This window comes from Cyprinus carpio, chromosome A13, assembly GCF_018340385.1.
Source record: "Cyprinus carpio isolate SPL01 chromosome A13, ASM1834038v1, whole genome shotgun sequence".
In the NCBI taxonomy this organism is placed as follows: Eukaryota; Metazoa; Chordata; class Actinopteri; order Cypriniformes; family Cyprinidae; genus Cyprinus; species Cyprinus carpio.
The window spans coordinates 1,573,188-1,592,981 of NC_056584.1; the positions used below are offsets into that span (position 1 = coordinate 1,573,188).

General features: G+C 36.8%; 2 protein-coding genes across 3 annotated transcripts in view; both read right to left on the reverse strand.

The window, feature by feature from the left end:
* Window positions 1-736: 736 nt before the first annotated feature.
* Window positions 737-9,681, reverse strand: LOC109111914 (ras-related protein Rab-23-like). Of its 2 annotated transcripts, XM_042768366.1 has the most exons (8): window positions 9,224-9,681; window positions 8,590-8,741; window positions 6,879-7,092; window positions 2,979-3,064; window positions 2,732-2,888; window positions 2,566-2,648; window positions 1,666-1,758; window positions 737-1,115 (listed from the first exon to the last, which is right to left on the reverse strand). In XM_042768366.1, the coding sequence occupies exons 3-8, from the start codon at window positions 7,031-7,033 to the stop codon at window positions 976-978; spliced, it is 714 nt and encodes a 237-aa protein (XP_042624300.1). In that variant the 5' UTR covers window positions 7,034-7,092; window positions 8,590-8,741; window positions 9,224-9,681; the 3' UTR covers window positions 737-975. The 2 variants fall into 2 exon arrangements, with proteins under 2 accessions (XP_042624300.1, XP_042624299.1); XM_042768365.1 differs by lacking the exon at window positions 8,590-8,741 and having other exon boundaries at window positions 9,224-9,678.
* Window positions 9,682-13,002: 3,321 nt separating this feature from the next.
* The window catches only part of LOC109111913 (interferon gamma receptor 1-like), a 33,091-nt gene continuing 26,299 nt past the window's right edge, over window positions 13,003-19,794 (reverse strand). Inside the window, exons 6-7 of the mRNA XM_042768367.1 lie at window positions 14,629-14,750; window positions 13,003-14,439 (exon numbers count right to left, since the gene is read on the reverse strand). Of these exons, the coding sequence (XP_042624301.1) occupies window positions 14,125-14,439; window positions 14,629-14,750 (437 nt within the window). The 3' untranslated portion in view covers window positions 13,003-14,124. The remainder of the gene's footprint in view (window positions 14,440-14,628; window positions 14,751-19,794) is intronic.

Genomic DNA, 19,794 nt, shown 5'->3' on the forward strand with positions numbered 1-19,794 from the left:
TTACATTTCTTACAAGTACGTAGAGTTTAGAAACATTTGGCACTCTGTTAAATGTTACGAATTTAAGTAGGTCGTTACTTTACTATATTTTTCATACAAAAATACCTATAAGAACATGTGGACTGAACCTTGTGACAACGTTCATGTAAGAAACACATGAACATGACTTTTAAGGGAAGATTGTGATAGCAAATGATGCAACTCCATCGATACAGACATATTGCACAAACGATGAACAGTCCAAATGCACAAATGGTGTGTTAGAAAGTGTTTCTGCTGTAAATAATCTCATTAGAGAAAACTACCCTGCTGTGTACCACGTGAGATAAAGCACATCTGAAATAACTCACCATATATTTGACTGTGAGAAAATATATTCACTTTTCATTCCAATTTTGAGCCACAATCATTGTTAAAATGTGAGGAAGGGCAGTGTCCAAAAGATTTACTTGTTAAAAATAGCTCAACAGACCTCCAATTTACTGTGTGAGGCTGCTGATGGCAGAAACACTAGTGTGAGCCAGCAGAGGACGCCAGCAGCCTGCAGCATGATGACACACGTTGGTTTTTGTGGTTTATGGGGACTCTCCATAGGCATAATGATTTTTATTCTGTACAAACTGTATTTTCTATTGCCCTATCCCAACCCTACACCTAAACCTACCCCTCACACGAATTTTTTTTTTCCAAAAAAACTCATTCTGAATGATTTATAAGCCTTTTGAATTATGGGGACACTGAAAATGTCCTCATAAATCACCTCCTCATTGTAATACCTATGTCATAACCATGTTATTATACAAATTTGTGTCCTCATAAACCACATAAACATGCATGCACACACACACACACATTTTTGACAGATCTGCTCTGGATGACACACGTTCAGAGTGGACTCTAATTAGTGCTAATGAGGCTTCGTATCACCTGCGGCTCATCAATTCCCAGCAAGGCATACCGTGATTCAGACACATTCTACAGCAGTCTGCAGCTGCCGAAGGGGTTTTTGGTTTTCTTGGTCCTCTGCTTGTTTGGGCGCAGGTTTATGACCTCACGGCCGTTCAGATCGCCGGAGGCCTGGTGGGGGTGACTGCCGCCGGTAGTGTTGAAAACACCTCAAAACAGTAAGAGACCATTTCAAAACGTGTCATGACAATTTAAACCAGCCACGCTAAAGCTACATTTAAATAAACACTAGCAGTGTGGTAATAAAACTAAATCTATAAGATGTGTCTGTGATGTCATGCAACAATTCTAGAAAAGGGAAAAATCCATAACAGCGCTTGTCTGGAAACTCTCAGATACTTCAAACACTTTTTGTTTATTGCTTGTAACCGGTTTCTTTGTTCCCCTTTATTTCTTTATATTTGCTTGTATGTTTTTAGTTGGTTATAATTCTTAGCATGATAGGTTTTGATTTATTTATTATTTGTGATTATTTTAAAAAGAATCCCACTTATGGTAATTTAATAAAAATGAACAAATAAATTTGGTAACTTTGGTAAACAAATAAATTAATATATATTATTAAAAAAAAGTAGATCAAGAATCGCTTCGGAATCGTAATTCCAAGAATGGAAATCAGATCGGATCATGCCATGTCTAAAAATGACCATCCCTAAATAAAAGTATTAATTAAAAAAAAAAAAAAAAAAAAACCCTTACCTATTTTATTGCTGGATGTGTGAACAACCTCTGTCTCCTCTGCTGACTGTTGCTTGAGTCGTTGTAGATATTTGTCAGCTAGATACTTAAAAACTACAACATCAAAAATATATAGAATGAGTCGTGCTGTCAAACGATTAATCACATCCAAAATAAAAGCCTTTGTTTACAGAATGTGTGTGTGTGTGTGTGTGTGTGTGTGTGTGTTTGTGTTAGGGCTGCACGATTATGACAAAAATCATAATTGTTGATTATTCCCTTGAAATTGTAATTGTGATTATAAATTATGATTATCACAATTTACATTGAAAGATATTTATACCACTGTTTGATGCAACTGCATGCCGTATTTTCATATGAAAATAAACAAGCTGAAAACACTTTTCTATAGTAGTAAGCCTCAAATGTCAAATATACACTGGATTGGTTGCTTCTTTAAATGATAAAAAAGTAAAAAATGAATGGTATTATAATGTTATACTAAAACAATGGAAAACCCTTAAGATAACATGTAGAAAGAAAAAAAACATCTTAAGCACACAGAATAACATAAGTGGACTTTGAACAATTAATTGCCGCTCTGAATGATTTCGTAATTGTGGCATCCATAATTGTAGTCGCGATTAGAAACTCGATTAATTGTGCAGCTCTAGTGTGTGTTCTGTGTATATTTATTATGTATATATAAACACACACACATACAGTATATATTTAAAAAATATTTACATGTATATAAAATATAAACATAACATAGTTTTCTTAAATATACATGCATGTGTGTGTATTTATATACACATACAAATACGTACACACACATTAACCGTTTGACAGCACCAAAAATCATTTATTTTCCAGTTGAGCATAAATCAGTTTTGTGGACTGAAATGCTTTATCGCTCACCCTCATTGACGTTCAGATCTTCTTTCACTGACGTCCGATAGAATCTCAACTTCAGCCTCTTAGCGAGTCCTTCAGCCTCCTCACTGCAGCAACAACACAGAAGCTTTGTCACCTCGCTCTCTACAGTCGCTGACACATTACTGAACCCTGATTCTTTCTGTCTTACTTTTTGATAACGGTGTCGTCCAGTAGGTCAATTTTGTTCTGCACCAGGACGGTGGGTATGTCTCCGACCTCCATCTCCACTTTCTCCCTCCAGCTGCTGATGGCCTCAAAGGATTCTCTGTCGGTGGTGGAGAAGACCAGCACACAGGCCTGAGCTCCTGAGGGCCAAACACACATCACAAACCTGCTCACAGCCAGACACACGTCCACAGCTGAAGAGAAAGATCCAGCGCTTCTAACGCTCTCACCTCTATAATAGGCCTTGGTGATGGCATCAAACTCCTCCTGTCCCGCCGTGTCCCACAACATCAGCCTGACGTCCTCACCATTAACTCTGAAACGCATGCATACAAATGTCAAACTGATATATGCATTGGGCCAATATCTAAAAGATATTAGAAAATAAGAAAAATAGAAAATAATTAGCCGAAAGACAAGTAAAAATGGTCAAATCATTTCCCAAAATCTGTTGGGGCCACATGACAGGTTGCAATTCACATCTGCTTTCATTCTTAGTTTGACTAAGCATTACGACAGATGAAGCCACTGCCAGCTCATTTGTTCCTCATTTCGTTTTGTGTGTGCAAACAGTAAACCGCAGAGATTTTCTCTGGCATTTACTGCCGATGACGCGTCTCATGGTATATTGGAAAGAGACTGAGATCCAGGAACTGCTGCTAAAAAAGCAAGAGGATGTTCTTTTCCCAAGGGGTTGCCACTTGTTATTTGTCATAAACCATATTTAAACGCAAACAGGACATCTGCCATGACAAATGTGAGCCAGATTTACTGGCATTTACTTCTGTTTAAAGTTGTGAATGATTCAGGCTTTGTTTGTATGTATGAGTTGATTATTGCACCTACTGTGCAGTCAGTGCTGGGTAGTGACTGATTACATTTGATTTGGATTACGTAATCAGATTCCAAAAATGAAGTACTTGTAAGTAGAATATATTACATTTTAAAATGCTCAAAGATTTCATGGATCATAATTTTATGGATTACATATTGTTTTGGAAAAAAAAAATTCAAATCTGGAAGACTTTGGGTGTGCCACTGCTGTTTCCATGTTATTAATGTTTGTTCATGTAATGAACATTTACATGTTTTTGTGAGCCAAACTCCTTAAAATAAGAGAGTTTAGTTAATATTTCAACCCACTGCAGTTCTTACACTAAACTCAGTTTGGGAAACCCTTTATTTTTTATTTTCAATTATTATTATTATTATTTTTTTTCAATTTAACACGTTACAAATATTTAACGCAATTAGCGCAGGGGCGGAGCTAGTGTTGGCCACCCCACTCACAACTGCTGCTTCTGTCTCTTTTTCTTGACAAGAATTGCGTTTATTTAGACGCAGAACGTCTTTATGATCATATCAAATGGGAGACTTTCAGACGTGTGCTCTAGCTTCATCTCAGCGCCAGGCGCGAGTCAAACGAGCGAGGAAAAGCTACAGGTGATGAGAGAGCTTCAGCAGAACAACAGTGAACCCGCGGTCAGATGAGATGCTGTCAGGCCACGTCACCATACTGTGCTTGTAGCACAGGCTCTTCAATTGCACGCACAAATGCAGTGGCGCACGCTGTTTATAATTTCATATTAAAGTGCAAATGAAACTACAAGCATGCAATGTGAATTAAGTCAGTAAGTTACTTAGTAGAGACTTTAAGACCTGAAGCATGCTAGAAAAGGTAAAGAGTTGAGAGTTGTGAGAAAACAGGATGTGTGTCAGATCCGTGTCATGTTCAGCAGCGGCAGCTCAAAGTAATAGCAGCCAAATAAGCTAATAACCAGCTACTGTGATGTCTGTTCATCAAAGAACAGAAGAAAAAAAGAGGAAATCAATAACTTTTGTAGCTTTAAGGATTCATATATATTTAATTTAGAATTTAGTGCTTTATTCATATTTCCTACTTGCTGAAGGGCACAGGTATTAATAAGTTTTATGGATTTATTTATTTTTTTTTTTTTATTTTGTGTAGTTTACAAAAAAGCTGAAGGGCACAGGTAAAATTGAAGTCATTTTAAGTAGTCTACTAAATGTTCAGGTTGATAGCTCTCAATTACACTGAAATGCTGAACGCCTATATTCAATGATATTCAATGGTTAAATATTAAGAAAAAGTAGAATTCCTAGAGACATCAGTAGTATTGTTATCAGTGATACTCTCCTTCAGAGAGCCTTCCGTTACCATTAAACAAATATTAAAAATATACTGTATGTTGATTCTACACTAATTTGAAGATTGAATGTGAAATTATTGCAGTACAAAAGTATATTTAAAGACTTTATATTTTTTTAAAAATGGGATTAATCACGATTAATTTTAGAAAAAAATGTGATTAATTTGTTAGTTTTATTTCTCTTTGCTTTTATTATATCAGTATGGCACACTTAATGGTAAGTTTAAAACAAGTTAGATTTAAAAAAGTAATCTAAAAAGTATACATTACCTAAAACGAGTAACCAAGATTTAATTAGTAGTTGTAGTAATCTAAATATAATTTGTAGTAAGTTACGTTATTAATTGATTTTTTTTTATGTAATCTATAATCGTAAGTAAACTACTGTGTGTAGTACACACTACATACTCCAACTCATTTCTAAAAAGCATTATATGTAATAGAGGTGGGCGGTACTGCCAAAATCTTCCCATGATAATTAATCACAGTAACTGCACGTGTCGAATGTGTTAGTCCATTTCAAGTGGCCCAAAAAATGTGAAGGTGGTTGCTTGACCTGTTTTTTAAACATCTATTTTATATTATTTTAGTTTAGTTTAGTAACTCCCCTTAAATGTACTGTTTTTTAATTTGTATTATACTGTTTAAACAATATTTCTGTGTTTTGATTTTTTTTTTATTTTTTAATCTATGTTTGTGTTCTGATGTTGAGTTTTGTTTTTTGGACTCCACTGGTTACGTCTAGTAGAAATCTGAGGTAAAAACCTTCTTTATTCCTGTGTTTATAATGTTCAAGCACGATCCAATGGTCCACCTGAGAGGGATTAACCCAAACTGGTTTGTATATTACATAACTCACGATAAAGCCTATTTATGGATAATCTAGTGAATTAAATACAAATAGCCTACTTATTATTTAGAACTTGAAGGAAACAAACCAACAGATCAGATTATTCATAACAAAGGAATAATGAGTCTTATCTTGGGTTGAAAAAAAAAAGTGTCAAAATGTCAAAATAACCCACTGAAAAGAATAGCTCAGCCTGTTAATTCTGACTGGATGGGCCGTATACGAAGATACACACACACACACACCTGTGACCACATCTCACTCATTTCTGTACTGTACTAAACTGTGCTTCGCCTGACACTCAGTAGGTCACTCTCACATGTAAATAATGTAAATCAGCCCTGTCCACTGAACTATGAACAGCACAGCAGAATCCCTGTGGGCAGAGCCATCACTACCACAGACACTGTGTCAGATGTGGCCACGCTCTCCACACATCATGTGATTTTCTCGAGATCATCCTGCTGCCCTCCATTAGTACACGCTGCTGTGTTTGCTGTCAGAGGATGATGAACAGTCACATTTTAGTCTGGTCTGCCTCAGAGGTCTAACAGTTACTCAAAATGTCAGAACGATTCAGATGGCCAATCAAATCAAAGAACAGAGACCGAATGTGAAGTCCAACATGCCCCCTCAGTTTTAACAGTGAAAGAGTGCAAGGCAACGTGAAGTAGCTAAACATGTAATATCTGACTACTGTTTAACGACATTATTTAGTTTTAAAAACTCATTTTCTTGATTAATGTAATTCGTAACTGAATGTGACGTGACAAAAAACATTAATGGAGCTTATTTGGCATATTACACAGCTAAGGGAAGCACTGAATGTGTGCATATTTTGTACAATTAAAAAGAAAAGGTTTATTAACCTTAATACTTAATAAAGTTATTTTCTACCGTTCTTCTTTATTCCCGTACCTCCCTTTAAACCACAGAAAGTGTGCAAAATACTTTGCATTAGTAATGACAGTGTGCTATCCAAAACAGCTTCCTAGATTACTCCGTTTCTAAAGAAATGGATTTCTTCTTCCAGGTAAAAGAGCACAGAGGATAGAAAACCTATAAAGGCATTTCAAAGCGACCCGACTGAAGCGTAAAAGCATGCTTACATGATCTGTCTTTCCAGAAAGTCAACCCCGATGGTCTTTTTGTAGTCCTTAGTGAAGATGCCCTTGCAGTATCGCTGGATCATACTGGACTTCCCGACCGCTCCGTTCCCCACCACCACCACCTTGATGGCCACCTCCATGTCCTCCTCCAGCATGGCTGCGATGTGCCTGTGCTTTCACGTCACTCCTGCTGCTGTACGATCTCAACTCTAGCCTGTCGTAGGAAAGCAGTTGACAGATCAGTCATAATCCCACAAAGTATGACTCATCAGGGGTTACTTCAATGTACAGAAGCACATTTACACCACATGACATCATTGGCATTTCCAGCATCATGACTGGACGTGATCTTAGTCTCTGAGGGGTTTGGGTCAGTTTGCATTGAGTAAGAGCCTGCTATGGGTCTGGGCTGTGCTTACCGTGGCATTTTACGATGCATTTTGCATGGTCACTTTATTTATTTTGCACTGCAACTTTATTTTCGTAACAGATAAGCCCTGTAATGCATCGGGAGTTTTAAGTTTAAATTGAACTGAATTCCTATTATTCTCAATGGTGACCATGAGTAATATAACACAAAGATGCATCACTGAAATCAGCATTAGTTGAAGGAAGTACAAATAGTAACATAACGATACTAGATTTTAACAATATATTAAAATATATTTTGTTTTTTTATAGTAATGAGAATTAGGGTGAAAGTGCTTAATTGTCATGAAAAGAACTTCACAAGGAAACTCAAAAGATTCCTTTCTATAAGCAAAGTGGAAGTTCTCTCTTTCTTTTGGGTTTGGGGAGAAACCGAAGCAGAGATGTTTTTTACAGGTCTCAAGAGATTCACCCATAAAGGCCCAGCTTTTACCCTCAAAATAACCTGGTTCCAAATCAACAACTATATGCTAGAACAACTGCTGTTAACATAGTCACAGTAATAATCAGGGAAATAACAGTGCTAATCTGGCCAGATTCACTTTAAGCTGTAAAGCAGCTCTATTGAACAGAATGGTGCCATTATGCTGCTCAATTCAGTTCAATAACAGAGCGAATGTAGCAAACCTCAGGTGAACTCAGCTCAACTCTAAAGCAGCTCTACAGCAGGTGACGGTGTCGCTATCCAGCTCCAGTCAGTTCAGTGTTTGATTCAGTTCAGTTTAGTTCAATAACTCTACAGTTCATCAGTTCTGAAACAAGTTCATTGCAGATTTACAATAGTTTTGTCTGCAGCAGGAGTCTTGAACTTGAACGCAAAAATGCAATCCAAGAATGCTGGATAGATAGCAGCGTGACAGTAGCGCTTGCATATTAGGTTACGTTCCCGAGGCCTCCCACGTTTCTGCCGGGTAACTAAATACAGCAGCCAACCTGAGACAACAATAACATGCATGAGCCCTTCACGGCAGAATCTCCACAGGATCAGCCTTCATCAAATAAACTCGCAAAATTATGCCCTTATAAAAAAACATAAAATTAGATTCAAACCCAAATCAGATCCTTCCAATTATTGGCCGAAATTGTTTTTATGTTAACTGTATTTAATTCAACTGTGAATGTTTCAGTGCATTAATACTTTTAATACAATGCTTTGTTAAACGCCACAAATATTTTCATCATTTAATGTTTTATTTATTTAACTTGACTTCTGTATTCATAGATCGTTGTAGCCTAAAACAAACAGATATTTTAAAATACATTAAGAAAGCATTCCACTGACAAGACTGGATTTCCTGTCTCCCGTTTGGCTCTGCGTTTAGAACAAAAGCCGGATCACAGCGCTCGTTCTTGACAGGTGTTTATGAGGTCTGGCTGTCTGAAGGCCCCGCTGCGTTACTGCCATGGCACTGAGATCCACGTAACCAAGGAAGTCTGTGTGATATACAGAGCGCAGTCAAAACACACACATCCCTAAGAGACAAGTGTAGGAAAGAACCCCAGCAGCTGTCTGTGGTCAGATTACAGGATTTCATGTGCTGCAGAGATTGACTATACTTCAAATAATGGAGGGCACGGCTCATATCAAAGTACCAGCTGTATCAAATACAGTTTCCCATGGTATTAGATGTTACTTCAAATGATTCCAAAGAACCCCATGTTTTTAAAGGTAGCCTAATACAATCAAAGTGCTTGTGATTTTAGTATTAAAAGCATGTAGTTACTTGCACAAGGTTAGGGTTTGGTTTAGGGTTAGTTGGTGATTTTTGTGTTTAGGGTTTGTTTTTGCTTTAGTTGGGTTTTGGTGTTGTTTGTGTTTTTTTGTTGGTTACTGTTAGTGGAATGATTACCATGTTTATGTACCATGGTATTTAGACGGCACTTCGACAAAAGAGATGTGTGCAGGATGGTCTCACCTGCATTCGTGTTACCAGGTTACATGGTTTCCTCTCTGAAGATCCGACACGGGAATGATCGAGAACGCAGAGGATCCAAACACACGGCTGTAGTGATTAATGGGTCCAAACACATCTGCTGAATGAAAACACAAGTCAGCCGCAGCTGTAAGAGCGAGCTTTTTTGCGTTTGCACAGTTTATCAAAGGAGTGGCCTCCTCCTCCTCCTTCACTGCTCTCTCTGTGTCTCTCTTACACAGACTAACGATCCCGCTTGGATACTCCAGAGACAAACGGGCTCCGAGGATGCAAGTGTCCAGAGATACAGCAGCGTCTTCGCGTGCTTTACGGTCATTCGCGACCGTGCGTCTGATCTGTTCAGCGGCGGCAGCGTGAAGCGCGCGAGCAGTCGGAGACAGAGCTCTGTCGCCCACCAGACAGACCCTTTCAAAATAAAAGCCTGCCTTGACTTTTCAGAACTTCAGCACAGCTGGAACAATGCACAATGAAAAAAAAAAAATCCATCGGCACAAAAAAGAGCTGTCCCCATAAGAAACCATGGCAGATATCAGACTGCATAGCCTACATTCAGGCTGGTTCACGCGACACTTTAATCGTGCAGAAGTAGTGCTGAAGTCCAACTAAAGATATACTGAAGTGTATTTGATTGTGCTAAAGTGGAACTATTGCAAGTATACTTCAGGTACACTTTAAACATTTACCGATATTATACCAAATACCGATATTATTCAAAAAATCATACAATCCTCATCATAAAACACATTTTAGCCTTAATATTAAAAAGTGTGCATTGAGCACAAGTAGCAAACCCAATAAAGTTTAATTATAATTTTTATATCAGTAAGTCTCAAACGAAAATGTATTTACACCATAAATGCATATTATTAAAATCTACTGTGTTTCAAAGTCAACACATGTGGCTTTTTGGCTAGGTTTAAAGGGAAAGAGCCCTTTTAGGTAAAGAAGGCAATAATAGGTGGCACTCGTGGAGGTAGGAAAATAAAGTTCTTTATGAACGGCAGGACTGCTTGCTATAAAGATTAAAATGCAAAAGAAAAGGCAGTAGAGCTGACTATTTCTGTCAATGGTAAGTTTGTGATAACGTATGAAAAGTAGTTTGAATGTTTTGCCAATTGCTTGAGCAACTTGATATATAAATCTAGAAGTAAAAGCAAAAGTAAACAGTATTGAATTATGTGTTGCTTATATTTATTGTTTAAACATGTCTGTGAAAGATTGTATTACTGTACTGTGAAAAGAAAAAAAATGGCAATGCTGAAAAAGCATTTTCAGTGACAATGTTTGGATTTGAAATAAAAAAAATGGATAAATGTTGTGTTTGTGGTAAACAGACACGTATCAGTAGTGGACTTTTCTTTGAAAGGACAGTCCCCCCTCTCATAAGAGTCACCAAAGAGGGGAATTCCCCCATTTTCAAAAAAATTTCAGAAATTCAGGCAATAATAATAATAATATAAAATATAATATAAAAAGAATAATTCAAATAAATGTCTAAAAATCCTGAATGGAGTATCACTACAAAAAGTTTAAATGATAAAAAAAAGGCTTTAAAAAGATCGGTATCGGTGACAGGAAAAAGTTTAAATGATAAAAAAAAAGGCTCCTCAAAAATCCTGATCGGAGCACCCCTAATATAGCCTAGTGTCTCATGCAATCACTCAATGAGTGTTTCAGCCGAGGAAAGACAGCAGCCTGAAAACATTGTAACCTCAGAAAATCCATTCGGTGTCTAAACTAGCCAGAAAAATGTATATTAGTGGAGGATTTTGACAGAAAATACATCATTATATTTTTACTCAAATAATTACTCTTTTTTTATTATAATTAATACAAATGAATAGTTATAACGTTATAATAAAAAATAAAAATGATATAATATTAACTTGTATACAAATCAACTGTTACTTGTAACCTTAACAAAAGGGTTCCCTGTATAGTTTAGTTTAGAAAAAATGATAAAAAAATAAAAATAACATGTACTTAATCACAAACTTGTTAATTATTCCTGAATGATTCTCACTCCAGACTGAACTCAACAGTTGGCAGCCCTGTTTAAAGTAAGTTTAAGTTTTAGGTTTCCTGAACATTACCAAAATTCACTGTATAAATTAATGTTAGATATTTTGCTCCAACTGCTGGTCAATCAGATGATAAAAATAAGTACCAATAGACAAACATTTGAAGTTATGGTAGGAATGTATAGCTAATGTGGGGTGATGTGAAGTAATCAGTAATTGTAGGATTTATTCATGCTTTTTTATGTTGGGTTTGAGTTATGTATTTATGGATAATGTTGTGTAATTCTATGTATTCAACTGGCTCCAACCCCAATCAAACACACCGGAACCAGCTAATCAAGGTCTTCAGGATCACTTGAAAAGTCACAGGCCAGGTGCAGGGTTAAAGACCTCTGGATTACATTGTTGAAATTTATTATAGCTTGTCAGTATATACTGTACGTTAAATGTACTCACCTACACATAACAGCTTGTTTGTAAACTGTTTTGCCAACTGTTGAAAAACTACTTATGTAATGACATGCAGTATAATACAAAGACATATATATTGACATTTCAAGTGGACACTAGAAGAAAGTTCTCCTCCAAACTGTATGCATTCAGTGCCAGAGGGTTTTAATCAACAGCTTTAGTAATGAAGCAGCCAGTCAATTGATTTATTGTGATTAAAATGTCTTACAACTTAATATAGGAAAGCACATGAACATTAAACCGACACGATGTACAGATATCAAGTACATTTTTAAAACAAAAATCTTTTAGAAAAGAAAAAAATAGTGCAAATTGCAGAAACTTGACACAAACCTGTATAAAATCATCAAATTCAACTGGTAAGTTATGGCACCAGCAACAGCAAAGCCATGAGTGCAATATTCTTGGAAATACCTCCTGGTAAAAAAGTAATATATTTAAAATACATTTATTTCATACTAAGTATAGTTCAAATCTATTAATGTATTTACTGACATAATTTGAGACTGATATAAAAAATTATAATTAAACTTTATTGGGTGTGCTAGTTGTGCACAATGCACACTTTTTAATATTAAGCCTAAAATGTGTTTTATGATGAGGATTGTATGATTTTTGAATAATATCGGTATTTGGTATAATATCAGTATAATATCAGTATAATATCGGTAAATGTTTAAAGTGTACCTGAAGTATACTTGCAATAGTTCCACTTTAGCACAATCAAATACACTTCAGTATATCTTTAGTTGGACTTCAGCACTACTTCTGTACAATTAAAGTGCATTAAGTACAAATTTAGTTGTTCCAATTTAGCAGACTTTAAGCATACCAGTTTAGTATAAAAGTACAATTGCAGGGTACTTTTATTAAGTGCATAAATATGTAAATGTTTTTGTAGTGTACTTAGCGTGAAATAAATGTATTTCAAATATATTTTAGTATATTTATTTTTCACTAGGGACTGATGAAAGGTATGCCTTCAATGCAATGTATGTAATTTTTGATAAAAGCTTCTGCCAAATGAAAATTAGAATACTTTGTACTGTTAGTAAAACATAAGATTGTCATTTTGAGGCTATAAGCTAATTTTATATTTGCGGGAGCCTTTTTTATAGTCACCTTTTCTAGTCAGTGTAGAGACTCCTATATGGTTGATCAATTTTGATTAAATGAAAAATTGTTTCATTTTTAGCATAATTTTTTTAGATTTTCAGCAAAACTAGAAGCATTTTAATTAAAGTGCATTAAGTAAAAACAAAAGTCACATTAACAGTGTCATACCACATATATTTTCCCCCTTGATCTTACATCTTGGCATTTTTCTAAATACTAAATAGTAACATCACAACTATATTGTGTAACGTTTGCTCATGAGGCATTCAGAGTAATGCAGTTCTGTTTATACAAGCTACAATGTGTAACAATTTCAGCCAGAGAATTGTACAATTACAGAGAAGCGTCTGGCAGATATTAACTGTAGCTTTTAGCAGACATCTGAACATAAGGGTTATCACAGCAAACACTTCACAACGTAACAGAATAAACCACTGCCTAGAAATGTGCATATAGTGACACAAGTGATATATTCAGCTTGAAAAAAAGTTCTCCAAAGTGAAAGCTACAGCAGCACTGAATCCAGCACGTCATTCGCCTCTGATGTAAATGTATGCTATGACACGTGTTCATGACAAAATTAAGAATAAAAGTACCAACCTGCAATATCCCCTTATGAAAAACAGAAAAGTCATGGCTCATATGCACCTACACATGAAGTTTTAGTTCCTCACACATTAGAGAGGCCTTGCCAAAGCATCAGGGGTGTGGGAGATGTGTTTCGATGTTGAAAAGTCAGGTCAGTTTTAAATCAAGTGGGAATGCAGCAATTTCTGGACCCACCTCTCTGACATTCTCATTGGTTAATGGATGCCTGCATCAGTAAAAATGATCATTTTTACAACTTTTGGTTGATTGAAGGAGCTTCATATTTGCAATTCCCTTGGAAAATGTGTTAATTACAGGTGTTTTACCTACATTTTAAACTATGCATTGTATTGTGTTCTTTTAGGGTTGAAGGAAATGTCCATAAAATTACTGGTAATAAAGTACTGTAAAAGGTTCTTGTAAATTTTTGGCAGGACATTATCCTTTTTTCTGTTACTGTTTGTTTGGTTTTTCCCTAGCAAAATGGTTTTATTTACACATTCATTTATGTTAATGCAGGTTAGTGGGAAACTCACCATGGCTGTAGTTACTTTGTAGTAACTTTGACTTGGACAAGCCTGCTGATCAGTGTGTGAAATGTTAATGGACCAAAAAAATGATTGAACTGGCCATCTTTCTACAAGAAACACAAAGACTTTCCAGTGTCATTCTTACACATGTTCAGACCTAAATTACAGCTGGCCGTGGGCCGTATCCCTCAGTATTGTCCCCTGGACTCATCTCCTGCAGGAATTTGGGACTGTCATAGTCAGACGAAAAGCCAAAGCCTTCAAAGTCGTCACAATTCACATCCTCTTCAGACTCCTCAGATAGATCCATATCAAGGGTTGTGTTTTCTTTGCAGTCTTCCTCAGTGGGGGAAATGGGGGGAGAAGCATCTGTCAGTAAGGGTTTGTGTCCATGAGATGTCAGTGAAGAAACAGTGGTCTGCTCGGGTTGGGAAACAAGGATTGTGTGAGACTGCCTGGGGATATCTTTCCACTGGATATGGAAAGGAGCAAATGGTTAGTCTTGTTACTGCTGATGGGGAGTCAACAGCAGGTCACCAGACACATCACAAATACAAAACACTGCTGGATAAAGAAAAAGTCTTAAAGACACAGTTCTAGAATTATGATGTAAATATAAAAAATAAAAAAATGCAAAGTGAAAGGACTGAAAGAAACATACCAAACTTTGAGGCATTTTAGGAATTTTGGACCATTTCTTCCAGAGCAGCCACACAAAGCCAATGATAATGAAGAGCACGATGGTCCCTCCACCTAGCACAGCTGCGATTAATCCCGTTTTGTCTACAGAAAAGTCAAGAACAATTCAATAAAGAATCTACTCTAGTAAATACTGACTTTATTTAAGGTAAAGATGTAGTTGAGAAAAATATTTATGAATTTAAAAATTTTTTTTTAGCAACATTTCTTTTACTTTAGCCACTGCCTTGGATTGGTTTGCTGCAACAAGCTTGTTACAATGCATTATGGGGTTGCATTCTCCACCAAAATAATTTGGCAATTGGCAAAACAATGTATTTTTAGTTTAGTTTAGTTTGGTTTAATATTTATAAAGCACATTTAAAAACAACAGGAGTTGCAACCAAAGTGCTGTACAACAAATATAAAACAAAGTAAAAACATACCCAATCAAGACAGACAAATGGTTAAATAAAATTTTACAGAATTAAAACGTACAGAATAAAAATGGTTTTCAAAGAGGATTTAAATAAAGAAATAGAAGGGGAAGATCTTATGTACAGGGAAAGGCTGTTCCAGAGCCTAGGAGTTGCCACAGCAAAAGCCTGGTCGCCTTTAGTTTTAAAATGTGAACGAGGGACTGAGAGGAGAAACTGGCTAGGTGACCAAAGAGATCTAGACGTGGAATGAGAAGATTACAAATATACTGGGGATCACAACCATGTAGAGCTTTAAAAACAAAGAGCAACATCTTAAAATCAATATGGAACTTGACCGGGAGCCAGTGTAGAGAGCCGAGTGCTGGGGTAATGTGCTCATGTTTTCTAGTGCCAGTCAATAATCTGGCTGCCACATTTTGCACCAACTGCAATTGGTCCAGAGATGATTTAAGCAAACTCAGATAACGTGAGTTGCCGTAATCCAACCTTGAAGTTATAAATGTATGAATTACTGTTTGAAGGTCCTTCATGGAAAGCATCCTCTTGATTCTAGCAACTTATCTTAATTGAAAGAAACTGCTTTTCACAACAGCACTGATCTGCTTATCAAAAGACAACATAGGATCAAAGACAACACCAAGGTTTCTAACACCTTCGCGTACATTTGATGACAGGGGGCCAAGCTGCTTGACAATGCCAGACGACACAGTTGTTGGACCAAAAACTATTATTTCAGTTTTATCATTATTTAACTGTAAATCAATTGAAGTCCATCCAGCATTTAATGTCCTGAAGACATGCAAACAGATTAGACAGAACAGTTATTGTTTTTAACAGGAAAATAAAGTTGTTGTCAGCAAAGAGATAAATTATGTTTCTGAAAAGTATAACCGAGTGGAAGCATATATAAGGAGAAAAGGAGAAGACCCAAAATAGAGCTCTGTAGAACACCATAGGAGATTTGAGCCCGAGATGAGAAACAATTCCCCAAATTCACAGAAAAATATCTGTCCTTAAGGTTGGAAGCAAACCAGTTCAGCACAGATCTCTGGAAACAAGCTACCTGATCAAGTCTTTGAAGAAGGATGTCATGATCTATTTTATCAAATGCTGCAATTAAATCAAGCATGATTAAGATACAGCAAGAACCAGAGTCAAAGGAAAGTAAAATAGCATTAGTAACCTTCAAGAGGGCAGATTCAGTACTATGAAATTTTCTAAACCCAGAATGAACTGTGTCAAAAATATTAAAAGTATTTAAGTACTGTAAGATGAGGTCTGAGAATAAACAACTTTTTCCAAAACTTTTGAGATGAAAGATATTTAGAAATGGGTCTATAGTTATTTAGGTCATGCTGATTTAGATTATGCTTTTTTAACAGTGGTTGGACTATAGCATGTTTAAAAGAAGCAGGTACAATTCCATTTGTTAAGGAGCTATTGATAACATCAGTAACAACTTGACTTGAGGCTGGAAAAGCCTCTTTAAAATTTGTTAAGTAGGTATTGATAACATCAGTAACAACTTGACTTGAGGCTCATAGAGCTGTGAAGGTGACACGGAAAATAAGAAATTTTCTAAAAATAATTTTGAGATGGTATGTAAGACCTGATACACTCAACTTTATGGATAAAATGTTTTAAAAACTATTCATAGAAATCAGTGGAGAATTCAAATAAGGCACTAGGAGCAGGATGTCATCAGCTGTAAATATCACTGATAAGTGACCCATCGATGACATATACGCATGTCCTTTCTTATCAGTGATGCAAAATATTATCAGCTATGCATCTTCAGGTAAATGCTATAACAACTGTTTAAATGTTCATTTAGGACTGTGGCTGCTTTGATGGCATCTTGCAGAAGAAAGGCATGGGAGTGTCGCTCAGTTTTGAGTTTGCTGGAAAATCAGACTGAGTAAGTGCACAGAATAGTATAGTAATTGTACTTTTAATATGGTAATTTTATTTGTGGTTGATAGTGTTACAATATAGTTTCTTTGTTATTGGCATTCTGTTTTCTCATCAAGTAGGCCTATGCATATACTAAGGTACTGTGAAAAAATAACTAATAATGACTGTTTATAACATTCTTTTAGGACTGGGAATACATAGGCCTACTCTCGCCTTCACCCGTATCTCACACGGGAAGGGGAGGCAGGTCTTGTCCAGTTTTCATCTCGATTCAGAATCTTAGAGTAAGTGTGCATTCACTATTTTACAGATGTTTCTTTCATCTGATTTGTTTACTGTATGGTAAAATGTGTGCTATGTGGTAATTGTGTTCTTTTTTCTATAAACTAGTGCTATTATTGTTGTTCATGGATTTAATGTTTTTTGTTTGTTTTATAATTTTCTCTCTCGTTCCCCCCAAATCGTAGTGTTGGACATGTTCCACAGGCTCTGGGATTGATGCTGGAACAGGGATATGGACGTTTGATGAGAATAATTGAGTGAGGCTCTTCAAATGTTTTTTTTTTCTTCTTCAGAGCACATAAACATTATTCACTTGGGAAATGCCGGGTATGTGATGTTCATTTATATATTTCAACATGACATACATTACCAGTCAAAGGTTTTTGTTCAGTAAGATTTTTAATGTTTTTGTAAAGAATTCTCTTCTGGTCACCAAGCCTGCATTTATTTGATCCAAAATACAGCAAAAGCAGTAATATTGTGAAATATTTTTACTATCTAAAATAACTGCTTTCTATTTGAATATATTTTAAAATGTAATTTATTCCTGCAATCAAAGCTAAATTATCAGCATCATTACTCCACTCTTACTCCAAGTTTAGAAATTAAAATTGTATTTAGCACAAAAGTGATGATGACATTTATAATGTTACAAAATATGCTGTTCTTCTGAACTTTCTATTAATCAAAAAACCTGAAAAAATGATACTCAACTTTTTTCAACATAATAATAATAATAATAATAATAATAAATTATTTTTTGAGCAGCAAATCAGTATATTAGAATGATATCTGAAGGATCATGTGACTTGAGTAGTAATGATGCTAAAAATTCAGCTTTGTAAATTCAGCTTTGATTGTTCCTAATAAACTTTTAACAAGTTTAACTCCACTCACAAGTGAATCTCAAGTTATTTTGTGTGATAGTTAAATATATTCTAAATAAACTACAAACAAAAAATATACATTTATTTTGTCCTTACATTCTTTCTTGTAACTCTTCCCTCTCAGTCACATACCTGATTGAAAGACTCATTATGCAGCTCATTTTGCAGGCCTTTGTCTTCTCAGTTGTGAATCACACTAATATTCATGATCATTCACGCCTTCTCGCATATGCCCTTTCGAAACAAAGTGACTTAGAAAATTTAAATCAATATATTATTTTCTGTGAGCGAGTAAACAAGATGATTTTCACATAATTTTAAAGCAAAAACTCTAGGCTACAAGATCCAGTTCTCAAAAGTCTTGTAAACAAGTGTTCTGTAGGCTATGTGTTTTATGGCCTTATTTCAGTGACTTCAAAATTGTAGTTCCCTTTCAGTCGGTCACTCTCGACGTCACGTCAGTGATTGAAGAATTGGGATCTCGCTTAGAGAGACCAATATACTTTGAGTGTAAAATAAACGAGCCAATGCACATTGGCATGCGATTATTGTCTAAAGCACTGAGGGACCTGCATGAGGATGGTCATGATCCAGAAGTTCTAAAAGAGCTCCAATCTGCAGCTGATCTCGCGCTCCAAGCGACAAAGGTCACCGCGAGTTCTTTGGGTTGTGCGATGTCCATACTTGTGGTCCAGGAGCATCAACTCTGTTTGTGCCTGGTTGAAATGAGGGACGCAGACAAAGTTCGGTTCCTTAATGCTCCTGTGTCCCAGGAGGAGGAGGGCCGGGTGGAGAATCTGAAAAATCTCGACGAGAGAGTGGTTTTCTCTGTCTCTGTGTCCTGCAAGATGGACCACACCAGATCACACTCATCCTCCTCCATCGCCAGCAGGCAGCAGTGGGCGTTTCGAGAGCATCAACAAAGGCCCTACTTACGCACCCTCTGCCAACCTGTGGAACCAGGTAAGTGTTGCACCGCACACTCAGACCCCTCTTCAGTCCCCTTACCAGCTGCCTGAGTTGGGTCCCTGTGTTCCACCTCGCTGCCCCACTGCGGGTATGGCGGTGGTTCAGTTGGTCCCGCTCGCACGGTATCTGGATGCCTGGCTAGCACTATCCAGCCCGTCTCATTGGCTTCTGTGGACCATCAGCCTCGGCTATGCAATTCAGTTCGCCCAGCGTCCCCCAAGTTCAGCAGCATCCGCTTCACAAAAGAGAAGGCAGCTGATGCTCCTGTCTTGCATGCGGAGATCGCAGTCCTACTGACGAAGGATGGGATAGAACCGGTCCCTCTAGCAAATATGAGGAAGGGGTTTTACAGCCCTTACTTCATTGTGCCCAAGAAAGGCGGTGGGTTGTGACCAATCTTGGATCTGCGAGTCTTGAACCGGTCCCTTCACTGGTTACCGTTAAAGATGTTGATGCAGAAATGCATCTTCGGGTGCATCCGTCCCCGAGATTGGTTTGCAGCAATCGACCTGAAGGATGCATACTTTCATGTGTTGATCTTTCCGCACCACTGACCATTTCTGTGGTTTGCATTCGAAGGACGCTATTCGGGCTGTCCCTGTCTCCCCATTTCTTCATGAATGTCTCGGAGGGGGCTCTTGTTCCACTCAGAGAGCA